Source organism: Chiloscyllium plagiosum, unplaced genomic scaffold (assembly GCF_037043375.1).
Source record: "Chiloscyllium plagiosum isolate Xiang-an unplaced genomic scaffold, Cpla_swu_hap1 HiC_scaffold_4, whole genome shotgun sequence".
NCBI classification, from domain to species: Eukaryota; Metazoa; Chordata; class Chondrichthyes; order Orectolobiformes; family Hemiscylliidae; genus Chiloscyllium; species Chiloscyllium plagiosum.
Genome location: NW_028270142.1, coordinates 49,324,204 through 49,350,575, shown reverse-complemented (window position 1 = coordinate 49,350,575; position 26,372 = coordinate 49,324,204). Strand labels below are relative to the sequence as shown.

The following is a 26,372-nucleotide window of genomic DNA, read 5'->3' as shown; positions in this document are numbered from 1 at the left end:
TTAAAAGATTGAATTGCCTAAACACTTCCTACATTCTTTTAACTTCAAAGCATTATGTTTGTTCGTGCTTCAGTTTTGTAATTCAAGTTATGGTTTGTTATATTGTTAGCAAGGTGACGATACTGTGACTTTAAGAAATGTGTTTTATCCTGGTTTATTTTATAGAGAAACTGGTATTTTAGCTATAGCTTTCTGTAGTTGTTGCTGGGGTCTCAGCAGGGTTGGAAAGCAGTGAATGTCGCCTGACTGCTACTCTCTCTCTGAGTTTTCTCTCAGAATTATCTTTTGATGTTCTTTCCTCCTGGATTGGAGACTTGCATGACAAACTATCAGTTTTCTGAATTTTCCTTTTGCCAAGGTGTGTTTATGGGATGTTACTATCTTGGAACAGTTAATGAGCAATAGTTACTGTATCTATTATTTTGTTAAGCATTCCAATAGAGTTACAGATAAGCTAACTCTTTTCTTTATTATTACTTTTGTTGTATTTTAACCATCACGTATGAATAAATTGTGTTTGGCTGAAAATCAATTAGTTTGACCAATTGAATTGCATCTGGAGCACAGCAGATTAATTTACCATTAAAACAATGGGATCTAGGCTACCAACATAATACATTTTGAGGGGGTCTGGTCTGGTCTCATCCATAACAGTAATGTCACCTACTCCCCAGAAAATAGAAAAGAGAATAGGATAAATGAATCTAGGGATGATCAATACAGGATTCAGTCCTTCACAAAAAAACTCAGTACTTTTCTTTGCAATCGAAAGGATTTATAGATTTGTTTCTCAGAAAATGAGCAGAAACAGGAGGATTTACTTCATTTTGTGGCAAAAGTGTTTCAAAGCAAGCCGCTTAATATTCAAGGAATAGGTAAAGGAAGGAATGCGGAGGGTATTAATGAACTGTATTTTAGAAAGGCAAACAGTGATGCTAATCAGAAAATTGTTATCCGGGTTGCCTGGCTCTTCATGAAGCTGTGTTATACAGATATTTCACTAAGAGAGTCACTGTTGCAACACGTAAAATGATTCAATATTTCTGACTGGTGTGATAGATACACGCAAAGTTTACCAGTAAAAGTGAGGGCTTGTCCAATCCAACATAAGAGAATTTGTATGTGCCATAAGTTTAATTATTTTCAAACAATCTTGTGGACAAATGAATTTAACTTTTAGAATTGTACAGTCTTATTTTTTCAGATTGTAATTATTGTTGCAGAAAATCATTTTGTTTTAAAAGTTCTTGTTTTTAAAATTCCCTTAACTCTCTTAAGCACCAATTTTGTTTTGGTTTTGATTCTGTATACGATTTCGTGTTGAATTAAGACTTTTAATTTTTGTTTCCAACTTAGTGCTTCTCAGCAAGGATTTAATCTAATTGGCCAAGAAGATACACAGTTGCTTGCCACAGGTCTCATCCTCTGCAAAGGGTACTGTGCCAAAAATGGTTTTGTAATTATCACAAGTCTCAGTGGACAAGCCCAAGGAAGTCCATGGGCAAGTGGAAGGGCACTATTTATTTTCAAAATCCAGCTCATTATCTTATACTGATGATGCACAGAACCTTTTAAATTACATTATATTTTCTGAATTTCAGTACTCCAGTGGCTATAAAGTGCCTTGGAAGAGCCAAAAATTATGAGGTTTTAAATGCAAATCTTCCTTCTTATGATAGTCTACCACATTTCAATGCTATTCCTGAATAGGTTTAACATGAGCTGCAGTAAAAATCAGATTTCTGCCTTTCATACCTGGCAAAGGATGAAGACGATGATGACACAGATTTTGGTTTAGACCATGGGTATGGATGCTGCGGTACTGATAAATACTGTTCACAGAAAGTTTCTTTTTTGATAAGAAGACGAGATGCAGAAAATTCTTCTTGCAATGGATCACCACATGGTGAATAGGCTATTTGTTCATCATTTCCTGGTTCAGGCTTGAGCAACATGGAAGGACTTTGGTCTTGTATAGTTCTTCTTGGGGATTTGACAGGAATACTGTCATTGATATCCATACAAGTGTCAGTGGTGAGTGCTGTAATAGCTGCAAGAATAGCAGAATTGTACTGGTTTCCACTCCCTGACCATGTCTCCTCAGTCATGCTTACCCGAGGTGAGGCTTGAGGTGATGGCGTTCGAGAATGATGCGGTGAATAGGATGGTTGTCGGAAGTATCCTCCATTGAATGAATGCCTTCGTTTGCCACAAGGAGACTGTGGTCTCGATGAAGGTCTCGAGGTTGGTCGTGGGCTCAGCCAGTTCTCCTCAGTGATACTTGTTCTCGGTGAAGTACCCGGTGAATGCCTTGGTGAATTCCACAGGGTGCATGCAGCTTGCCCACGAGCGAATCCTTCTTCGTGGACTGTGCCCTTGGGTGACACACATGGTGACTGCCAAGGAGAAGTCAGTGGAGAGGTATCATAAGGAATGGAATAACTGGATTCAGATGCTTCAGAATGGCAACTTCGAGATGAAAGACTGCTTGCTGGGCTCAAACATGAGGGATCTCTGTAGGCATCTGCATTTGGCAGAGTCAGCGTAACTAATGAATTGGAACGCTTACAACCAGAACCATTCTCGATTCCACCCAGCTGAGTTTCATCAGTAAATTGATTATGGCCAAGGTGTATTCCTGGATAAGGAGTAATTTCAATCCTTGGACTCTCAAGCGTTGGAGCACCATTTGGTCTTACATTAGGAGTCAAGTAGTAGCTTGAAGCTCCAGTGTCAATGTTTCCCCCATATCCCATCATTTGATTTGTTGATGGAAGTACAGAAGCCACCGGACTTGAAGACTGCAGCCCATGGCAGGATATTGGTATGGAAGGATTTACCACACCTGTTGATGGAGTGACTGTGACATGTGGTGAAGCAAAACTGTAGGCTTCTGTGGAAAAAAATATGATAATAATTCCATTATGTATTTTCATTTGAAAGAACCATTTGTAATTATAAATAATTTGTAAGAAGTTTAATGATAAATTCAATACAGAATTTGTGAAAATTGCCTTTATCCAAAGTGATTAGTATGTGAGGAGAAAGTGAGGTCTGCAGATGCTGGAGATCAGAGCTGGAAATGTGTTGCTGGAAAAGCACAGCAGGTCAGGCAGCATCCAGGGAACAGGAGAATCGACGTTTCGGGCATAAGCCCTTCTTCAGGAATGAAGATTAGTATGTGAACCTTGCTACTAATAATGAGGAGTTGATTATATTGTAAAGATATATACATTTTGGGCATTATTTGATTAAAGACTGATAGCACACAAAGGGCTCTGATAATACACTAGCAATGCAAGTACCAAGTGCCAGCTGTCTCAGAGGCACGTCATAATTTGGCTGAACAGGTTGACTGAAAGCAATTATCAAGAGAGTTAGTTTTCATTACAGTCCTCCAAAAAGGGGCATTCACTGTTTTACCTGGATTCATTTTGCTTTAATGTTTTCTCAAAGAAAGAGTGTACAGAAAGTTAGCTGGGACACTGGTTTGGTAGTTAGGAAGCAGAGATCTGTAATATTGCATCCTGTGAATAAACGTCCTAACTGGGAAAAGGATTGTAACCTGTTTTATACTTCATCATCTGATTTGCTACAATGAGAAGTAATTGAGGTAAATGCAGATGCATTTAAGGGGAAACTGGATATGTACATGAGTGAGAAAGTTTTACAATATTGTTAGATCAAGTAGGCTGGAAAGTGGCCTGTATGGAGCGTAAACAAGATTTTGGTGGGGCAAAGGGCATTGTTTTATGCTGCAAGGTTATGTAACACTGTTATATTCAAACCAACTTGGGACATTTTATTACACTAAAGGGTATACAAAGATAAGTGGTTGTTATTGTATCTCTGAGCCTATCAGCAGTTCAGGATCTGCAAATTCCTTCCCAGACTCCTGCTAATACTGCTGATGATGTGAATTGGCCAAGATAATGCCACAAATATTTTTACCTTCTTCTTCGACGGAAGTATTCAACATAAGCTAGATTTAACACTTTATCTTGCGGGAAACTGAAGGTGACATTCTATTTTGCCATGCACTACGTGAAACACAACAGGGACTTGCCACTCTAATTTTTCAATTGATGTATGAAAATAGTAAGATAGAAAATACATTGTGACATCCTTATAGTCATTGAAGGCTTGTTCTTCTTTCAAACATCATAATATCAAAACCATTTTACCAAATAATCCTATAACACTTGTGCAGCTAAAACTGAATAACTTGTCATTTACCTGCTGTTGGTATGCACAAGTTGAGTCTTTACATTATGCCTTACATGTCATTTATTATCTGCAAAGTGTTTTGGGACACTTGGAGAAATGCTTTTCTACATTAATCCTGAACTTGCATTTTACCTCTTACCTCTCCATCCTGTGGTGTGGCTTAACTTGCAATAATGCTCAGGATTAATTGTTCTTAGTTAAAATAAGACAAGGAAACACCCAAAATTGATCTAATTCCTTTCTCACCTTCAGAGTGTCCCAAAACAGTTCACACTTAAATTATTCTTAAAAGGAGGAGTTCCTAAATTATTTATGAAAGAGAGCAAACAAATTCCACCTTGTCAGGCAGACGTCGAATTGCTTTAATTCTAAATACTACATCTAATGCATCTCTATGAAAAGATTCCCCTAATTCATTTCCTCTGGTGCTCAGCATCAGGCTCATGGCCCTCTACCACATTATTTCCTAATAGTTGGATCTTTCTGCTGTGCCTCAGTGATCAGACTGATTCATAGATTCCCTACAGTGTGGAAACAGGCAATTTGGCCCAACAAGTCAATACTGACCCCCTGAAGTGTAATCCATCCACACCCATTCCCCTACCCTAATACTCTATATTTCCTCCAACTAATGCATCTAACCCACACATCCCCGAACACTATGGGCAATTTAGCATTGCCAATTCACCTAACCTGATCATCTTTGAGAAAACCAGAGCACCGAGAGGAAACTCACACAGACACAGGGAGAATGTGCAAACTCCACACAGAGTTATCCAAGGCTGGAATTGAATCCAACCCTGGCACTGTAAGGCAGCAGTGCTAACCACTGAGCCACTGTGCCGCCCATAGTCTATCATAGTCTATTGATCCATTATCAACTTGAATCTTAGCCCACTGATGCAGCCCAGCATTCTGGTTGCTTTCCAGTCTAATCCTCTTCAATTACTGGACACAGTCAGTTAGGGTGGAGTCTACCATCAGTCACATCGTTGAACAACTGCAATAGAGCTATCATGAAGGAAGACCTAAATGCAAATATTGACCAGCCCCACTCTTTGCTAAGCATGGACAGCCGTTGTTTCTGTTAGACATAAATGCACTTGAAACTTGGAAAATTCCTCAGAGTGAAGGAATCAAATTTATCTCAAAACAATGGTAGAAAATGAAGGATTTTATATTTTGGTTTCACATTGATTTAATGGCCTGGATTTTGTGGTCAGTGCTGAAGTGATGGCACTTGCTGCTGACCTTGAAGCTGCCCACAAAGATCTAGCACTCTCTCTTGCATGGATTTAATTTTTCCAAATGCTAATTTAATACACCAACTTCAGGGCATCCCCAGCATCCAACACACACTGCAAACCATGACATAAAAATTGCTGACGATACTTCAACATTTAGTAATTTTACAGGGAAGCAATATAAAGATTGACATATATATAAATATGAGATTAATGTGGAAATTGATATATTGTAATCATAATTTTTAAAAATAAAAATATTTCTCATATTAGATAAGTCAGTCATTCTTCTCTTGTGGATTAGCTTTTCAGGCTCAGCGGTGATTGTGACTTTAGAATCAGAAGTGTGGTGCTGGAAAAGCACAGCAGGTCAGGCAGCATCCGAGGAGCGGGAAAATTGATGTTTCGGGCAGAAGTCCTTCATCGGGATTCCTGCTCCACGGATGCTGCCTGACCTGCTGTGCTTTTCCAGCACCACACTCCTGACTCTAACCTCCAGCATCTGCAGTACTCACTTTCACCTAATGACTGTGACTTTGTTCACCATTATAAACCCCATTACAACAAAACTAAGAATTGCAAAGTGAGAGTTCACATCAAATTAGTGATTTCTGGATTATTTCCATTAGCACTGACTTAAGCAGTGCACTCTGTGGAGGAGAATGGAATCATGGATGACAACTTCTGGATGTGTGTATAATTGCATGTCAGAATGGTCAGTTTTATAGCGTAATGCCAACAAACACTGACATTTTTCACCATTGCCACCTTTTCACGATGTAAAATATTTCATATGTCTAGCATTATACCAGAATTATTTACATAAAGAATGGATATCAAAGGTCATCTGCTTAATAATTAATTATTATGGAGACTTTAACACACATTCTTGAATGCATGTGTAAAATCCAAATAAGATTGTAAAATAGGTTTACACAGCTAGAAAATACCCCTTCCCAGTCCCTTCCAATGTTGTCATTGAATACCCAAAGAAATATTTCTCCCAGCTTGGTCAAAATTACTTATTTTCACATGCAGATATGTACAAAACATTTGGGGAAAAAATTGTACTGTCTTTAAACTAGCAAAATCACAAATTTACCTCTACACCCTTGCAGTTTTCCCTAACATGGAAACTTTTGTTATGAATATAGATTGGAGAAGTTGGGACTGCTTCCACAGAGTTGAGAATTAGAATCCTCTACAGTGTGGAAACAGACCCTTCAGCCCAACAAGTAAACACCAACCCTTTGAAGAGTATCCCATCCCCCTACACTATATTTACCCCTGACTAATGCACCTAACCTACACATCGCTGAATGCTATGGGGCAATTTAACATGGTAATAACAATGAGCAATTTAACATGGTCCAGTCACCTAACCTGCACATCTTTGGATTGTGGGAGGAAACTGGAGTACCCAGAGGAAATGCAAGCAGACATGGGGAGAATGTGCAAACTCCACACAGACAGTCACCCGAGGCTGGAATTGAACCTGGGTCGCTGGCGCTGGAGGCAATAGTGCTAACAACTGAGCCACCATGCCAAAAACCTTCAAAGTCATGAGGTAAATGAATAGCATAGATTGGGAGAAACTGTTCCTGCTCAGAAATGGACTGAGAACCAAAGGACACAGTTTTAAAGTGTTTTAAAAATAAAGTGTATGTGAGATGAAACAAAAAACATTTTCAGATGGTGAGTAGTTAGGGTATGAAATGCACAGCTTCGAAATGTTGTGGAAGCAGGTTCAAATGAGGCATTCAAGAGGGCATTACGTGATTATTTGATCGAAAACAATTTGTGCTTCACAGGGAAAAGGTAGATTGACACAAAGTTAAAATGGTCAGAGAGCTGGAGCTGAATGGTCTGCTTCCGCACCATAAGAATTTTGTGACTCTGTGATGGCAGTACATTGGTTTACTCAATTTACCTTCAAAACTTGGACATTAATAGAATCCAGACTGATGGGAAGAATGTCTCCTTGTTACTTCTTGTATTTGCCATTTTTGCCAATATCTGGCTACATTTAAAACCGTGTTATTTTAGTTTTGGATTCACAGACGCCTCCATCTCTGAACTAGCCTGAGGCATTTTCACAACTATATCTGGTTTTCCTGTCCTCATGGCAGATTCAGGTCTATGACAAGCTGGTATCATGTGAGCACCAGGATAAGTGAGTTGGATTTAGCTTATTTGCCAGAAATGACTAGTGCGTGGATGATGACCATCAGAACGTAAACACCGCAGCACCAGTTCCTAGTGAGCAGAGTTCTTCAGTGCAAATTATTCAAAATTTAATGTTGAGCAATGAAGAAATAAATGTGGAAAAATAAGAGAGTTTTGAAAAGTGGATGAAAATTATGCTAAAAATTTGATTCACAAACTACAAGATAAATAAATCAGGTATTGAAATAGAGGGAGCAAGAAGAAGTCTGGAAAAAGACACAGAAAATGAATTCTCAGTTTTCTAGCTGTTTGATCAGAACTGAGAAGCTACAGAGATTTCTGTTAGAGTGCAAAGTGATGCACAGCTGAAAGAGGGTCAACCTAAAGGTAGCTGGACGGTGAATGTCACAAAGTAGTTGCAGACAAGCTACAGTGGAAGTGTGAAGATGGTGCAAGACAGACTAGCAGTTGGACGCTGTGGTGGCTGATCTCCGAGAGACTAGAAACCTGCAGATGCTGGAATCCAAGTTAGACAAGCGGGAGGCTGGAAGAGCACAGCAAGCCATGCAGAATCAGGACGTGGAGAAGTCAACATTTCAGGTGCAACCCTTCTTCAAGGCTGGGGATGGGTGTAGGGGGAGCTGCAGATAAAAGGGGTGGTGAAGTGGGGATAGGTGAAGATAGGTAGAGGGTACGACCTGGAGTTGGTCAATGGAAGGAATGAATCTGGTTGGTGGCTGGGAGGAGTGGAAGGGAGGGGGAGGGGCTGACAAGGGAGTCAGGGGAAGGGAAGGGAGGTTATTTGAAATTGGAGAATTCAATGTTGAGTCCTCTGGCTTGTGGGTTGCCCAGACAGAAGATGAGGTGTTGTTCCTCTAATTTGTGTTTTGGTATGTTGTGGCAATGGAGGAGGCCAAGAATGGTCATGGCAGAAAGGGAGTGGGAAGGGGTATTAAAATGGGTGGTGACTGGGAGGTCTAGTCAGCCCCTGCGGGCCCGGCTGAGTTGCTCGGCGAACTGTTCCCTAAGTTCGCGCTTTGTCTCCCTGATGTAGAGAAGACTACTTCGGGAGACATGTTTTAGGATTGCATTCCCCCTTCCGCTGCTCTAAATCTACCCCCCTCTACTAACACTGTGGTTGACCACCTGGCAGCAGTGAATACAAGCAGATGCAGAGAGATCATTCTCACTTAGAGAGGAACTGGTGTAGGGGAAAATTAAAGCTATTTTCAGCACTAGCATACTTCACCTCCACAAATTCCAGAATTCACCGACTGTTTTGACAAAAGACAATCTTTAAAAATCATTTCTGTCATTAGTGCAGCTGTAAATTCTATGGAATTTGGATTGGTTGGGGGAACAATACCAGTAATCAAGTTTAATAATTTTTCATTCACTTAGCTGGTAATATTAAAGACACAAAGTAGCTAATGGAGAATAACTCACATTCATTGCGATAAAGTACATTTTAATCATCAACGTTGACTTGTAAAAGGCTTCAGTAGATTCCTACAAATATTAAATGGAAATCTCCAAAAACTTAAGCAACAAGATTAGTTTCTTGGACATTTTAAACTCAAGATATTCAGATAGCTTGTTAATTAGTTGGTTGTCAGCTTCTTTTTTTTGTGAAGTCATTTGTTTTTCATTAAAATTTCTTTGAGTTTTCATTACAGATGGAAATTGTAATAATAGCAACAGAGCAGAAAAATCCATATGTAGATTCATACTTTCCTATAATCATAGAATCCCTACAGTGTGGAAGCAGACCATTTGGCCTATCAAGTCCACAACGACCCTCCATATAGCATCTCACCTGGACTCACCCCTCTACCCTATCCCTGTAACCCTGCATTTCTCATGGCTAATCCACCTAGCCTGCATATCACTGGACACTATGGACAGTTTAGCATTGCCAGTCCACCTAAACTGCACATCTTTAGACTGTGGGAGGAAACCGGAGCACCTGGAGGAAACACCCACAGACATGGGGAGAATGTGCAATCTCCACAGAGACAGTGACCCAAGACAGAAAGCAAATAAATGTAAGGAGAGAAAGAACAGGAAATATATTTTTTTTGTTTATATGGCAACTTTCAAGATCTTGGGATTCCTCAAAGTACGGCATAGCCAAAAATGTTATTTTGAAGCACAGTTATTATTGTAATGTAGAACAAATAGGTAAAAATATTTCAGCCCTTACTCCTTTATAGAATTTCAAGAATTCCTCCAGTGTGGAAAGAGGCCGCTCAGTCCATTGAGTCTGCACCGACCCTCTGAAGAGCATCCCACCCAAACCTAGCCACCTACCTGATCCCCATTACCTTGCATTTACCATTGCTAATCCCCAAAGGCTGTACATCCCTAGCCACTATGGAGAATTTAGCATGGCTAATCCACCTAACCTCCACATCTTTGGACCATGGGAGGATACCGGAGCACCCATGCAGACCCAGAGAAGATGTGCAAACTCCAAACAGATAGTCACTCAAGGCCAAAATAGAATCTGGGTCCTTGGCACTATGAAGTACCTTCCACTGAATCATTGTGCCTCCCTTTAATGTGGATATCATGACAAACGAATGATTTGAGGGATACTGGCAGCTGCTACTATCTTACACCTGGCCCTGAAACTGCATTATACACTGCACAATCAAAATTATTCTATAGTATAAAGTTAAAGCAGGAGAGTGGGGATGGAGAACAAACATTTAGAAGGAATTAATCAGTTCACATACACTGGCCTGAACCTTACCAAAACCATCTAAATGTCATTTTTGTTGGCTTCTCTCCACAAGATCGGATGGGTTTTCTAGCCCTATCATCCCAAACATGCCTCATTAACTACCTACTGTAGCCCTGTGGTGCCCCACTTGTTCACTATTTCTCTGGATTCCCCCATTCACTACAGGTGAAGGTACCCAGTACTACTGAGATTCCTGGTGCCAACACCATTTTTCAAGGCTATTGTGAACCCAGTCAAGCATTGGGAATTAGATGCTGCCCTGCATGGTTCATGACATCTGCCTCAGACACAGCAGGTAAGAGGAAATTGAAGCCATACTTTCTGGACATGGACTTTTGAGGTCCTAATGGATAGGGTAGTGCAGAGGAAGGCTGTCTCCTCCCCCAAGCCAGCAGAAGAGGCTACAAGACCAGCTCATGCCAGCCTGGTCTGATATTGTCAGCTTAGTCAGTACAGTCTCAACTGTTGGAGGAGTGTCCAGCAATGTTGACAAAAGTCAATGACCTTCTTCTTCCAGAGTAAATGCTACCATCTCCTCTCTGCTACCTCACACTCACTCTCTGCTCATACACCTACCTTCCACCAAGGGTCATGCTTAATGTTACATGCAACAACTTCCCTCAGTCACACTCCTCCTTCCAATTCCCCCAGACTGGGAGAACCTGTATGGATAGTGCACCTCCTACTTACTCACTCTTCCCTCAACTTGCACCAACTGTGCCAGCCATTCACTTAACCCTCCCTGCCCTCCCCTTGACTTATTCCAAGACAAAACGACTCACTATCGGGCAGAAAGAGATGAGGTTCCTCACTCCTTAGGAGGGAGGATCCTGACTGACCACACAGAGTTGCCAACTGAGCATGCCCAGGTCCTGAACTGCCATTGACAATGCCCTTGATTTATTGTGCCAGCACTCCCTGTCTGTGGACTATTACCCTTAGATTTTGAGACATTGTCGCTTGGTGATGTCATGGTGATGTCTGGCACATGGTGCATATGTTGCATTGTCATAGCATGGTGCCACACAATGACATGACCAGCCCCTGAACTGATCACTGCTGACAACCATGACAAGCGGCTGGTTTAATGACTGTGCTCAAAGGCAGGCAAGACAAAAGCCTGATAGCTCTGGCTGAGATGGTAAAGTACAAAAAGGCAAGACTATGTTGCTGTGAGCCAAGTAAGCACAAAGTGAGTGAGCACTAAGAGATATAGCAACGACCCTCCAAACTATTAGCTGAGTATTCATCTTTGTACTCAAATGATTAGTGCAATACTATTACATGAATCCCCAAGAGATCCTTCCACATCTGTCAGAAATTCACCTGTACCTCTACCAATGTCATCTACTGCATCTGTTGCACCCGGTGAGACAGGGGAGAAGGGATGCCTTCTTGCGAATCGTTTCAAAGAACGTCTCTGGGACACCTGCACCCACCAACCCCCACTGCCCTGTGGCTGAACACTTCAACTTTCCCTCCCACTCTGTCAAGGACATGCAGTTCCTGTGCCTCTTCCAGCGCCAAAAGTTTCTAATGGGAAACTTTTGACTTGAGAGAAATTAAAACTTATGAAGTGAATGACTTTTTCTTGCCATTATTGTGTGTATGCTCGCAATAATTGATCTCCCATGGCACTAACAACTAGCAGTCAGAACTTATCAGTTAATTTTTTTTTATATATTCTGTGGCTTATGTATCAGATTGACATCCCACTCTCTCCTGCTATCTCCTACTGACATCATACAAAAATGTCCCAATGGTAAAACTGACACCTAACTTCCCAGAGCCCCTTCACTCTTCAACACTCTACATTTGAAACACTGATGAATACTGTATTTGAATAAATCATTAAGATTCATAAAATATACTGGTATTCTGGACTCAGTTCAAGGCTGCAGTCTAGGATTTAAGTGGCAGTTATCAACCTTGAGTTGTGTGCTTACAGCCTGTGATGCAATGTGATTCATGTAACACTCACAAACTTAGCAAGCAACCCAAAGTGTTTCTAAGCAGCAGAAGACAACAGGTGGGAGAAACATTAATGGAAGCCAGTGAAGATCTAGCTGAAGAGATTCATTTGTAGAAATATTATAAAGAACAAGGAGGAACTTGAAAAGAGAATTTCACAGTGTTTAATAAACCTAAGACATTGTAGGTGACAGGTCAGATGGAAAGCACAGTTAAAAAGGATATGATATCCAAGGTTTTATTAAAAGAGGCATAGAACGCAAATCTAAGGATATAACATGAAACATGTATAAGACACTAGTTGGAATATCATATATAATTTGAGAAGAATGTGAAGGTAATAGACAGAGTGCAGAAAAGATTCATGAGAATGTTCCAAGGATGAAGAACATCTGTTATGAAGAGGAGATAAAGAAGCTACAATTGTTTCCCTTGCAGAAGGAAAGGCAGAGAGGAGATTTGATAGGAGTATACAAAACCATGAGGGTCTGGAAAAAGTAGATGGAAGAAACTGTTCTCACTCAAACAGTAGAGAATGAGACAGTACAGATTTAAAGTAATTGATAAAAGGAAAAAAAAAATGATGTCACAAACTTTTGTCATGCAACAAAGTGCTGAGATATTTATATCATCGATAATCACAGGTGAGGTGCCGGAAGACTGGAGGTTGGCTAACATGGTGCCACTATTTAAGAAAGGTGGTAAGGAAAAGCCAGGGAATCATAGACTGGTGAGCCTGACAATGGTGGTGGGCAAGTTGTTGGAGGGAATCCTGAGGGACAGGATTTACATGTATTTGGAAAGGCAAGGACTAATTAGGGATAGTCAGCATGGCTTGATGTGATTGAGTTTTTTGAAGAAGTAACAAAGAGGATCAATGAGGGCAGAATGGTAGATGTGATCTATATGGACTTCAGTAAGGCGTTCGACAAGGTTCCCCATGGGAGACCGGTAAGCAAGGTTAGATCTCACGGAATACAGGGAGAACTAGCCATTTGGATACAGAATGGCTCAAAGATAGAAGGCAGAGGGTAGCGGTGGAGGGTTGTTTTTCAGACTGGAGGCCTGTGACCAGTGGAGTGCCACAAGAATCAGTGCTGGGCCCTCTACTTTTTGTCATTTACATAAATCATTTGGATGAGAGTATAAGAGGTACAGTTAGTAAGTTTGCAGATGATACCAAAATTGGAGGTGTAGTGGACAGTGAAGAGGGTTATCTCAGATTACAACAGGATCTGGACCAGATGGGCCAATGGGCTGAGAAGTGGCAGATGGAGTTTAATTCAGATAAATGCAAGGTACAGCATTTTGGGAAAGCAAATCTTAGCAGGATTTATACACTTAATGGTAGGGTCCTAGGGAGTGTTGCTGAACAAAGAGACCTTGGGGTGCAGGTTCATAACTCCTTGAAAGTGGAGTCGCAGTGGATAGGATAGTGGCGAAGACGTTTTTATTGGTCAGAGTATTGAGTACAGGAGTTGGAGGTCATGTTGCGGCTGTACAGGACATTGGTTAGGCCACTGTTGGAATATTGCGTGCAATTCTGGTCTTCTTCCTATTGGAAAGATGTTGTGAAACTTGAAAGGGTTCAGAAACGATTTACAAGATTGGAGGATTTTAGCTATAGGCAGAGGCTGGATAGGCTGGGGCTGTTTTCCCTGGAGCGTTGGAGGCGAAGGGGTGACCTTATAGAGGTTTATAAAATTATGAGAGGCATGGATAGGATAAATAGACAAAGTCTTTTCCCTGGGGTCAGGGAGTCCAGAACTAGAGGGCGTAGGTTTAGGGTGATAGGGGAAAGATATAAAAGAGACCTAAGGGGCAACGTTTTCACAAAGAAGGTGATATGTGTTTGGAGTGAGCTGCCAGAGGAAGTGGTGGAGGCTAGTACAATTGCAACATTGAAAAGGCATTTGAATGGGTATATGAATAGGGATATGGGCCAGGTGCTGGCAGGTGGGACGAGATTGGGTTGGGATATCTGGTCGGCTTGGATGGGTTGGACCGAAGAGTCTGTTTCCATGCTGTACATCTCTATGACTCTAAGTAACAAAGAGGATTTATGAAAGCAGAGTGATAGACATGATCTATATGGACTTCAGTTTGACAAAGTTCCTCATGGTAGACTGCTTAGCAAGGTTAGATCTCATGGAACACAGGGAGAACTAACCATCTGGATACAGAACTAGCTCAAAGGCAGAAGACAGAGACTGGTGGTGGAGGGTTGCTTTTCAGACTGGAGGCCTGTGACCAGTGATGTGCCACAAGGATCAGTGCTGGATCCACTGCTTTTCATCATTTATATAGATGATTTGGATGTGAACATAGGAGGTATAAGTTAGTAAGTTTGTGGATGACACCAAAATTGAAGGAGTAGTTGACAGCAAAGAAGGTTACCTCAGAGTACAATGGGATCTTGATCAGATGGGCCAATTGGTTGAGGAGTGGCAGATGGAGTTTAATTTAGATAAATGCGAGATGCTGCATTTTGGAAAAGCAAATTTTAGCAGGACTTATACACTTAATGATAAGGTCCTGAGGACTGTTGCTGAACTGAGAGACTTTGGAGTGTAGGCTCATTGTTCCTTGAACGTAAGGTCGCATGTAAGTAGGACAATGAAGAAGGCGTTTCGTATGCTTTCCTTTATTGGTCAGTGTATTGAGTACAGGATTTGGGAGGTCATGTACCTCCTGTTCAGGACATTGGTTAGGCCACTTCTGGAATGTTGAGTGCATTTCTGGTCTCCTTCCTTTCAGAGGAATGTTGTGAAACTTGGAAGGGCTCAGAAAAGATTTAAAAGGATGTTGTCATGGTTGGAGGATTTGAGCTATAGGGAGAGGTTGAATAGGGCTAAGGCTGTTATCCCTGGAGTGTCAGAGGCTGAGGGGTGACCTTATAGAGGTTTATAAAATCACGAGGGGCATGGATAGGTTAAATAGACAAGGTCTTTTCTGTGGGGTTGGGGGGGGGGGAAAGAGTCCAGAACTAGCGGGCATAGATTTGGGGTGAGAAGGGATAGATATAACAAGGATCGAAGGAGAACTTTTTCACACAGAGAGTGGTGTGTGTATGGAATAAGCTGCCAGAGAAAGTGGTGGAAGCTGGTACAATTACAGCATTTAAAACGCATCTGGATGGGTATATCAATTAGATTAGATTAGATTAGATTAGATTACTTACAGTGTGGAAACAGGCCCTTCGGCCCAACAAGTCCACACCGACCCGCCGAAGCGCAACCCACCCATACCCCTACCTTTACCCCTTTAACCTATCACTACGGGCAATTTAGCATGGCCAATTCACCTGACCCGCACATCTTTGGACTGTGGGAGGAAACCGGAGCACCCGGAGGAAACCCACGCAGACACGGGGAGAATGTGCAAACTCCACACAGTCAGTCGCCTGAGTCGGGAATTGAACCCGGGTCTACAGGCGCTGTGAGGCAGCAGTGCTAACCACTGGGCCACCGTGCCCAGTGCCAAATATGAATGGTTTGGAGGGATATGGGCCAAATGCTAGTAAATGGGACTAGATAAAGTTAGGATATCTGGTCAACATGGACGAGTTGGAATGAAGCGTCTGTTTCTGTGCTGTACATCTCTATGACTCTATGGTCAGATTTTGGAATGCGAGGTTTGAGAATACAGTGGAAGCAGACTCAAGTGAAGCATTCAAGAGAGAATTAAACTGTTATTTGAAATGGAACAATGTTTGGGGAGAAAACAAGAGAATGGCACTGAGGGAGATGCTTATTTGGAGAACTGACGAAATGGGCTGAATGGCCTCCTTCTGCAACTACTCTGTAAATGTAGCTAAAAGCTGTAAAGGAGGGAGGGATTGAAGGAAGCTGAGTCACATGAGCAGACGATGTAAGTATAGCTGAAAGCTGCAGAAATGGAGAAAAAAAATCCATGGAAGGATTTGTAGATGAGGACAAAGAGAGTGCATGTGATGAGAAGTGAAATGGACTTTGGTGGATAAAATGTAGTTTAGTTTTAGAAGACTTCCAGATTGTGGAATACAGGGAACCACAACGAACAAGGAGAGCTCGAGCCTTATAGAAGCGGGCTGGGGCTGGGGACGGGGACAAGATTATGCCCAGCATCTCCTGCATTTGCAGAATGAATCAAGTGCAGAGGAGGCCTTAGTGGTGGTCATTAGGATGTACGAAGTGAAACTTAATACTGTAGCGGATTAAAAAGGACACAGAGGTGACACATGGTTTAACTTGATTCTGAATGAACAATCGTGTGGGAGGATGGAAGCGGTGTGAGGAAGTGGAGATTTTAAAAATAGTTGAACAGATGGCTCTGAGCTGGTCATTGTTAACCTAGAAGTTCTATATCATCCACAATCGTTTGACAAACGATTCCCGTAGTGGTTCCCGTCTGATTGTTCTGATATTGCTAAATATCCATGACCTGTATTCACTGACTAACATTAAATAACCTGGTACACGGTGTTATCTAGAGAGTGTTCCTTTTCTCAGACTAAGCAATTGTTAAAACAGTTCCACAGGCCAACAAATAAAACACAAGTTATCCCCAAAATCATCACCAAAGCGGTCACCTTAATATTAGAAGGAGCCGTCTTAAATACAATATGCACCCTTACTGTCCCGGTCAATTCGACAAGGAGTGTTTAACCATTAATAAAGGGGCAAATCAGCCCGAGTAGTCTACCCGTTTTTTTTCTCCCCGAATGATTTTTGATACCAGTTTCTAGACAAGCGCTGTGTTGAAATGCAAGTGGGAGTTAATTAAGAGGCAACAAATCGGCAAATGATGTCGCGACATAAGAGATTTAACCGCATTTTCAGCTGAACAGAAGAAAAACAGGAAATTAAGGGCGTATATAGATTAGAGCAGTGTCACAAGAATACATGCACGTGGGTATGTTCAACTCACAATCTAAAATGTAACGATGGTATTTACCGCCTCTTTCATACATTTCTGCCACTTAATATAAGCTGTCTTTCAACAAGTGCGCCGAGAGGGCAAATACCCCGACTATACTCAACTGCTTCCGACCTGTTCCCTTAGAAAGGGGATAAATAAAACAGAGTAGGGATGAACGAGCGACCCATGCTAGGTAGAAGCCAGTGCGGGTCTCCCAGCACTGCCTTGGGAAAATCTCAAAGTCGTGTGTGTACTGTACAAACCTCCGGGGCTGCCCGAGGCTGCATCGCGCTGGTTAAACTCGAAGAGGAAGCTGAAGTCAAACTCTTCCTCATCCTGGCATACGGAGGTCATGGGTGCGGAGTTGCTCGGAGGCGACGGCACAGCGGTACCCACTCCACTTTCCCCTCCGACACGCTGCATTCCAGGAAAGCGACTCTGGTCCGAGGCTTCGGAGTGAATTAAACTTGCCAACTCTTCACAGTGTAAATAAAAAGCACATCATCGCTGTTACTCCTGCAACGATCGACCTCTTCTGGACAAGCATCCAGCTGCTATCTATTTTGTTTTTGCTGTAGCTACAGTTCACGTTTTTCTCTCCTCTGTGTTTCGACGAGTTAATTTCCTTCGTAATCGCACTCAATCGGTTTCCGGGTTTCAAGAGTCACACAGTGTGTTCCTCTCCTCATATTTTAATATCTATGTGAGAACAGTCCATCTATGCGCTCCCCCCCCCCCCGTACACTTTCTATACTGAAAACAAAGGTCACTATTCAGCACAGTTATAGAAATGTATGACTGAACGGTTCTAATCTGAATACTGATTCATGTTAGCTGATTTAACTTCACAGGTCGGGATATCAATCATACTTTCACAGAGAGAAAAAAAATCATGTATTTTTTTAAAATCTGATAAACTGAAGGTTTTTTTAAAAAGGTCACCTCGACCTGAAAAGTTAATTCACAGATGTTGTTTGACCTGCAAGCATTAACAACACTTTTTTATTTCTATTTCAAATTTCCAACCTCCATGTGTTCTAGCTTATATTATTGTTTTAGGCTATAAATCCAAAATTAATCGTTTCAAGCCACGTTTTATTCTTTAATTTCTGGCATTCACAATGTAATATTCTCTATTGCTATTTCATTTTTTCTGTGTTATCTGCTACTCAAATGGCATTAGCAGTAACATGTTCATGCATTTGAGCAGAAGACCTTTCCTCCAATTAGTTTATTCTTCAAATCTCCCATGGGTTCCTTACCAGAACTACAACCCTGTAACCAATTTATTAACAGGAATCCATCTCCTCACTTTTGTTTTTAAAGCTGCCAATTTTTATTTCATTTGTTCTCTGAATGTTGGCAACATTAACAAGACCACATTTATTGCCCATTCCTAGTTGTTCTGAGGAGATGGCAGTAGTCCTCTCCAACTGCTCCTGTTTTTATGGTGAACATTTTCTCACACGGGTATTGGTTAGGGAATTCCAGCACATTGACTCAATGACATACAAAATCGTATTCACAAGTCATATCAATGAGAGATTTGGAGAGATACTTGCATGTGAAGTATTCCCAAGATATTATTGCTGGTTCTTCTTGGTCTACCAAAGTATGTTGTTGCAATAATGTTGGCAAGTTGCTACAGTGTAGCTTGTAAACTATCTAAAAACTACAGCCACAGTGTGCTGGCACTGAATACAGGGCATCCTATAAACTGTTCCAAGCTGAATAGTATTGAGATTCTTCATCTTTCTTGAGCTGCACCAACCATTTAAATTATGAGTATTCCAATACATACCCAATTTGGATCTTATATGGATAATGAGGGACTGCAATGAGTTAGTCATTGAGTTATAGGTTTCCTAGCCTTCAGCATTGCTCTAGTAGCCACAGTGTTGACCAAGCCTCATGTATTTAGCTTTCTGGTCAATGATGGAGTTCAAGGTGACAATATTGGAAGTACTTGGCAGTGATGTTAAAGGTTGGGGGACATAGCTATTTTTCCTTGTGTATTTATTTTTTGCTGAAGTTTCCTTCCACCTTTCAGTCCAAGCAAAGATATTATCTAGATTCCAATGTAGGCTGGTGTGAGTGGTTTCATTTTATTAGAGTAGCTGTGACTTAAGTTGAGCATAGGTCCAGTTTTGAGGTCAAGTTGAGAAAGGGCTATTAATGATGCAATGAAAGTGGTTGGGTGGAGGACACTTCACTGAGAAATTCTTGCAGCGTATATGATAATTGCTCTCCAACAAACACCTCAGCTTGTGTTTCAACAGGTATGACTTCAGCCTTCTGAAGGTTTCCCTTTAACTTCTGTTAATGTTCAATTGCTAAGGTTCCTTGGCAATCTATTCAATCACATGCTGGCTTGACAGTGAGTGCAGCAACCCTTACAATTCTGTTGGCATTTCACTCAAATCAGTTGAAGAAAAATTTGATCAATATACTACCCCACTGCTTATTTATATCATAATTATATCACACTAATTGAAAAGTGCTTCATAATTTTCCTGTTTTCTTTGCTACCTTTTTATCCTCAAATATCTAAAAACTCATTGCATAAACTCATTACAAATCTTCTCACAAACTTTGAATCTAAAAACTCAATACCAAAAGGGATCAGAGGTGAGAGGTATAAGGCATGAAGGCAGTAGCATGAAGACAAAGATTCAGTACTTTTCTTTTAATTCTCAATTGACCTGATCCCAAACTTTCAAACAGAAAAAAAACATAAAAACATCTTACTTAGCATCTCCTTTTATCCATCAAATGTATAAAACTTCCATTTTGCTCCATATGCAATATTCATCTTTTCCTTCCATGTAACTATGTAGGCATTATAGCTTAATATAACTCTTAACAATTTATGTTTAATCTTTGCTTTGTTGGAACTGATGAAATTTCCACCGCAAGAGCACGTGATTCACTGAACTTATTTGATTGGTAAGAGGTTGAGTACATATTTCACAATGTTTTAGTGCAGTCATTTCATTTCAAAGATTGTGTTTAATTGGCACATGCACAAAACTACCTGCTGAACAATATATAACTTACAAAAAGTTTACACTGAAATTAATTTACAGGATTCCAAAAACCAAAACTCTCATTGTCAGAAGACAACTTGTCTCTAACTTTTCAAACTTTTTTTTTACTTATATGGTTTGTCTGTTGGTTTTTTAAAAAAATCATCGCTTTACATTGTTTTTAACATGTCTCCCATAACAATTGAGCATTGAAATTAGAAGTTCCAATCTCTTTTCCTGCATTGTTCTCCTATCACATTCTCCATTCTCAAATTGTTCAATTTTCTGGTCATATCAAGAGAGACCTACTAATTGTATATTTGCAAGCTGCCTGCATCTATCTATTCAGCTTGTGTTGTGTAGACAGTGGATCTTGTTGGTGCACATCTGCTTATCACTGTTATTGGTGTGATCAGCCTCTTATCACAGGGACTCTATGATCTGGTTTGTGCCATCTGTTAGACGAGGCAGACAACGTTGATAAGACGTGGGTATGCTCTCCAAGGGGATTTCCTTTCCTTACAAGTTAAACCAATGAATTCAGAACTCTACAGAGATTTAAAAATTGTTTTTTTTTAAAATGACTATTTTTAAACATTTGAGACTCAATTAAAATAATAGTCTCTTTTCACTAACATTTCCATTTTGCTACTTAAATATGAATTATTTTTGTACCCTTCGTCATTTGTTGGTACACAAGTGCAATGCTTAGCTATCAAAGCATAATAATTCACACAAAGGTTAATAGGATGGCTATTTTGAAATTAGAAAACACAGACATGAAGTAGGTGTAGGATAATGCACTCATTCTTTTATGTGCCCCACGTGTTTATTTTTAAGTGCTTTCTCTTCTAAAAAAAATAGGTGGGGCCTAAAATAAAATTTCAGTTATAGAGAAAAAGAGAAGTTGTCGTTATTGCACCAAATCCTTGGGGACAACCTTCTTAGATTTTTAAAAAGTAATTTCAACTGAGCTTTCAGTCTGTTTTGCAAAAAATGGCAACGTTGTAGACAAAACAATTATCTCGTGCAAATAGATTTCTCCTAAATCTTGTAATGTATGTGTGTGAGAGTGATCATTCTGCTAACCAAAGGAATTAACCTGGCAACATAAAAGTGGAGATATCAAGAAAAATAAAGCAAAAGATTGATTTGCTCTTTGAAGTTCCCTCCCCGGAGTGTCTCACTTCATCTCTGCCTCTTCTCAATAATCAAGTTTAAATCATCAAATAAGGGAAGCATGCAGCTACTTTGACTACTTTTATTTCTTGTGCTGAAATGATACCAGGGAGGAATTAATAGGGGTGAGGCACAGGTAGCTTAAGTTGACTGCAACAAGAGTGAATGGTTTCTTAACTGATTTACGTGCAAGTTCAGGTGTTTTAATACAGTTGTGAGGGAGCAGTTGTTTCCACTTGCTCATGGTTCAGTCACCAAAGGACTTATTTAAAATAACTGGCAAAACAATTCTAAAGAAATGATTTTTTTTTATGTACAAGCTAGTATGATCAGGAAATCACTAACTAAAACAGTGGGGTCACTGATTTGGCAGTTATTTTCGGATAGCATTTGAAATGTAAAAAAATTCCAATATTCTGAAGAAACAACAGTGGGTATCAGACTATCTTTCAGAGAGCAGCATATGCACACTGGTCTGAATGGCCACCTTCTGTGTTGTTTGACTCCATGTTTTCTGTAAAGGAATTATACTAGATTACCACTAGGTAAGAATCAGTGTAGTCTGCAATATTGCAATTCTGAGTTGGCAAGTGGTAGGTGACACTATATTCTTTATACAAACTTTAGTTCCAATAATGACTATATGACTAGTAAGAATGTGACACAGACAGTATCAGTAATGTGCAAAACTTCTACCTTTGTGTTTTTTTGGATAGATGCAGAATGTGGAAATGGAACCAGTAGCACCAATGAAATTTCTGGCAGCTACAGGGTGAACTGTGTTCAACAGGGTCTATGCATCTGATCTGTTGAAGGCATCTTTGATGTCACATGGTGTGAATTGTGGCATGGAGTTTCTCTCCCCTCGGAGTCAGGAGACTATTGGTTTAAGTTCCACTCCAGTATGAATGGAGAAAAAGGTAAAAAGTAAAGTTGCCATCATCTTACCCGATCATAGGGCTGCTTTTTCATTACAGAAAGATGACTAGTGGTCGTTTAACCAGGTCAGAGGAAATGCTGTGTTGCTAGTTGCACTTTTTTTCAGAAGTAGTGTTAAATTAAGATTCTGTCTGCCTGCTCAGGTAACTTATGAGGAACAAATGAGGTCTCCATAATATACTTGCCAATATTTATAATTCAAAAAAAGCACTACTTCAGAAAAATATACTTAAAAGTCACAAACCAGATTATAATCCAACAGGTTTATTTGGAAGTACAAGCTTTCAAAGCACTGCTACCTGACAAAGGAGCAGCGCTCTAAAAGCTAGTACTTCCAAATAAACCTGTTGGACTATAATCTGGTGCTGTGTGATTTTTAACTTGGTCCACCCCAGTTCAACACCAGTAGCTCCACATCAGAAAACTATGGCAATCGACTCATCGCGACTTCAGAGTTTGCTGTGGGCAACCTAGTGTCCAACTTTCCTACAAGACAGCAATTACTGCAGTGCAAAGAATACTTTCTTAACTGGAACATCCTGTGATTGCAAAAGGTGCCTTACAAATGCTTTTTTTTCAACATATACCCATGTTTTAGAAACTTAATTTGATCAAGATACACCTAATCGGTGATAACCTTTCATTGCAGACTCTTCAGAAATTATTTTTAACTGGGAGCCTTAATGTTTGTGGGTGTGAAAGACAGGAGTCAAATTGCAAGCCTTTGAAAACTTCAGATCCTTAAAAAATGAATGCAACCTAAAAAAAATTACCATTTACACTTTAAAGGAGGAGGCAAATTCATGCCTTTTTTGCTGATTTTATAGCGGAATGGTGCTCTCGAAACTCCCTCCTGAAGTATTCACACTTCAATGCTGACGTCAAGGAAAACAAGATCTGCAGTGTGATTAAGCCTGGGCTGCTTCAATATAGTGACGTGTCAAAAGTATATCTCTGCTGTCTTTTCAAGCAAGTGGTCCTTTGTTGGAGCACTAAGGACATTTAAAATGTCACAAAGTTGGATTAACAATTTCTTCTCAAGTGTATATGTAACGCGCATTGTTACATTTGAATGCTAGATTCTTGCGTGAATCCATATCTCAAATTGCCTTCGTCTAACTGACTGTGATCCAGCTAGTATCACTCTTAATGTTTTGCTTGCTCGGGAGACCACTAGTGGTTGATACCGAGATGTGCTTCTTTCGTGTCCACATGGTTCAGGTCCCGCCTCTCAGCCCTTCTCTGTTTACTGAATCACAAATTGATGACAGGCACTCGTGCAGGCATCCCCTCAGACAAAGGTACCTGCGCACTCCCACACCCGCCGCATACGCAAATTAATACACACAAACATGTCCTGTCATCCCCCAGTTCGCATCCTGAAAGTGCCTTGCGCTGAGCTAGCCTTCAACTAAAAATATTGATTTAAGTGAGGGATAAAAGAAGGTGGGGGACATTACAAAGTACAAGCACGATGGGCAGAGTGGCTTCCTTTCGTGCTGTATCGTCCTATAACAAAAGAGGAGTAGCTCACAGCCGTTCACCTCTGTTTAAGTCAATGTTGACGAAATGTAGTTTACGTTTGCGTTGCCAGTTCGGGGTGTACGTAATGGAAATGGTCTTACATATGGGAGTGGGACAATTCTTTTTTTCAAATGAAAATCTGGTCATTTTATATCCAGTTGACAGCTCATTAATCACATGAGACGCGTGTAACATCTTGAATGAATGCCAAGTGGGTTTGAATTAGAATGTGTACTTTGGCAGAGATTGCCGCTGCCCAGACTTTTGAATTAGACCATTCAGATAGTTTTCTTCCCCCCCCCCCCCCCCGCCTTCCTCCCCCTGATCACTTCTGCCAAGAGAGAGCAAAACAGTTTCCCCTCCGACTGCTCAGCGGTGTCGCTGCATTAAGTTGCTGGGCAAATTGTGCAAATGATGGACAAGAATATCGAACAATATTCAGCCGACTGAAAACGTCTTTAATGTGACACACCAATGTATCTCGGTCATTACTGACAATGAATAGGAGCACACAGAAGGACACTTGTGTGTGCAGACAGGAGACCTCAGCAAATAACCGGACTTTACATAGGTCTGCACTGTATCAGTGGGGAAAAGACTATTAAAAGACTGGGGAAACACCCTTACTGCCGATCAACATTAACACTCCCATCAATCTCAGCATTTTAATTGTTAACCTTGCAATTTTACATCAAGAATTGCATTTCTTACCCTCTCATTCCAAACGCAAATATTTTCGTTAATATTAATCACTCGCACAAATTTAACAACCCACCCTTGCGAATCCCCAGTTCTCGATTTCACGTCACCAGATGAAAGGGAAACTCATGTCACAGTCTTAAAAGAAAAGTAAATCCTCAAACCAATAAGTTCAGTAGGAAAACGAGTTTACCTTCCTCTGCAGATTTCATGCTGCCTTGGAGATAGGACGATGAGGGGAGACCCCCAAACACAAACCAAACTTTCCTTTTTGATGTTGTTCTTCCTCCTTTGCTTATTCCCAGGGATTCCGCAGCAAGGAACCGGTCTGTGAGAGATTGACAAAGCATTCAGTCAGTGGCATTCTGGTGCATTTCGCCTCTCCTGTTGCTTTCCAGGGGTGGTTTGTTTTTTTTTCGCCAGTATTGGGAACGGCAGTGATTCCCCTCACCCCCCCCCCCCCCAAACCCACCGCAACTGGAATGTGAGTTGTGGCTGCGGGGCTGGTGCTAATGCTGCTGCTTGCTGCAGTGATGGACAGGAGTTTCCCTGGGCAGGAGCTGAGCTCTGTTGATGTGCAATGTGAGTGTGATGGAGAGCTGCCAGCAGCTGAGACTGTGTCAGACACACTCCCACTCACGCAGACTGACACACTCCGGGAGGCGCGGGGGATTTTTTTTTCAAGAAAAGCTGGAAAACACCCCAGAAGCGCGTGCACGCCACCTCCCGTGCGGGCGCGCGCCGTGCAGGCCAAAGTTCCCCACGCCTACAGCATTCTCATCTCCAAAGGCGGCATGCTACTGACTCGCGCACAGCGCGCTCTCCCTCCCCTCCCGTGCGTGTGCACGCGTCCCCCATCCAACTGGCGCGTGCACTCTCCCCGCCCCCATCACAATCCGCTAACGCGAGCTCCTGGACATAGCCCCCTGGCGGGGGGGAGCCGGCCCTTCACTCACCAGCTCGAGGACTAGGGCTTACTGGGGAAGGGGGCTGCGGGTGGGTGGCTGCTCAAACCAACCCCCCCATCCCGCGCCCACTTTGCTGCTCGCACTTGATCTCTCGATGCCCCGGCTGACTCCTGGGGCTGGCACTCTTTGGTACCGCCCGCAAAGCGGCTGTCTGCTGCTGCTGGAAGCTGAAATGAAAACTGCCACGCTACTACCTGTTACCTGACATAACATCCAATCAGTAAAGGACAACTCTACTCCTTCATAATTATAGTAACGCTCGAACTGTTATATCCATGCTCGTTGTGTGCTGTCTGTGCAGCGAGCCAAGGCAGCTCAAAACATATTACGAAGATGCGCAATGTTTATCATGATTCGAACATACAGACGTTGAATTTTTTACTATGCTTTAAAAATCAAGACATTAAAATTATGCATGTTACAAGCTAATTCTGCCAAGCCCGTTCCCTTGGCTGTGGTTTCGCTAGATAGTAGGTAGGGACAGTGGGAATCTACATCATTCTGTAAACAAGGTGTTTTTGTAATGTTTATGAGCGAAAGGTGTATCTTCCGGATTTAACTATTCGAAAAGGTTTTGAATAAACTGCAATTTATAATCCTGAAATTAAATAGTGACATTCGAAAAATGAAATCTTAAAATAGACTTCACAGACAACCATTGTTAAAAAAAACAAGCTAGTTTTTCTGCTTGTTTCTCTCCCACTGGGTATGAATCTGTCTGCTATTGCCAGATGTTTCACGACTGTTTTGGGTGACAGTTTATTCTTACTTGTTCTCCATTGTG

The 26,372-nt window shown here is 41.2% G+C and overlaps 1 protein-coding gene across 5 annotated transcripts in view; it reads right to left on the bottom strand.

Annotated features, from left to right (window-relative positions):
• The window catches only part of nfatc1 (nuclear factor of activated T cells 1), a 364,061-nt gene extending 337,943 nt beyond the window's left edge, over positions 1 to 26,118 (bottom strand). For 2 of the 5 annotated variants that reach the window (XM_087986242.1, XM_087986246.1), the window contains exons 1-2: positions 17,517 to 17,909; positions 1,756 to 2,893 (exon numbers count right to left, since the gene is read on the bottom strand). In XM_087986242.1, coding sequence (XP_087842368.1) covers positions 1,756 to 2,893; positions 17,517 to 17,676 — 1,298 coding nt within the window. In that variant the 5' untranslated portion in view covers positions 17,677 to 17,909. Of the gene's footprint in view, positions 1 to 1,755; positions 2,894 to 17,516; positions 17,910 to 24,813; positions 25,054 to 25,092; positions 25,206 to 25,576 lie in introns of those variants that run through there. The other 3 variants (XM_087986245.1, XM_087986244.1, XM_087986243.1) reach the window with 3 other exon arrangements.
• Between the last annotated feature and the right edge of the window lie 254 nt (positions 26,119 to 26,372).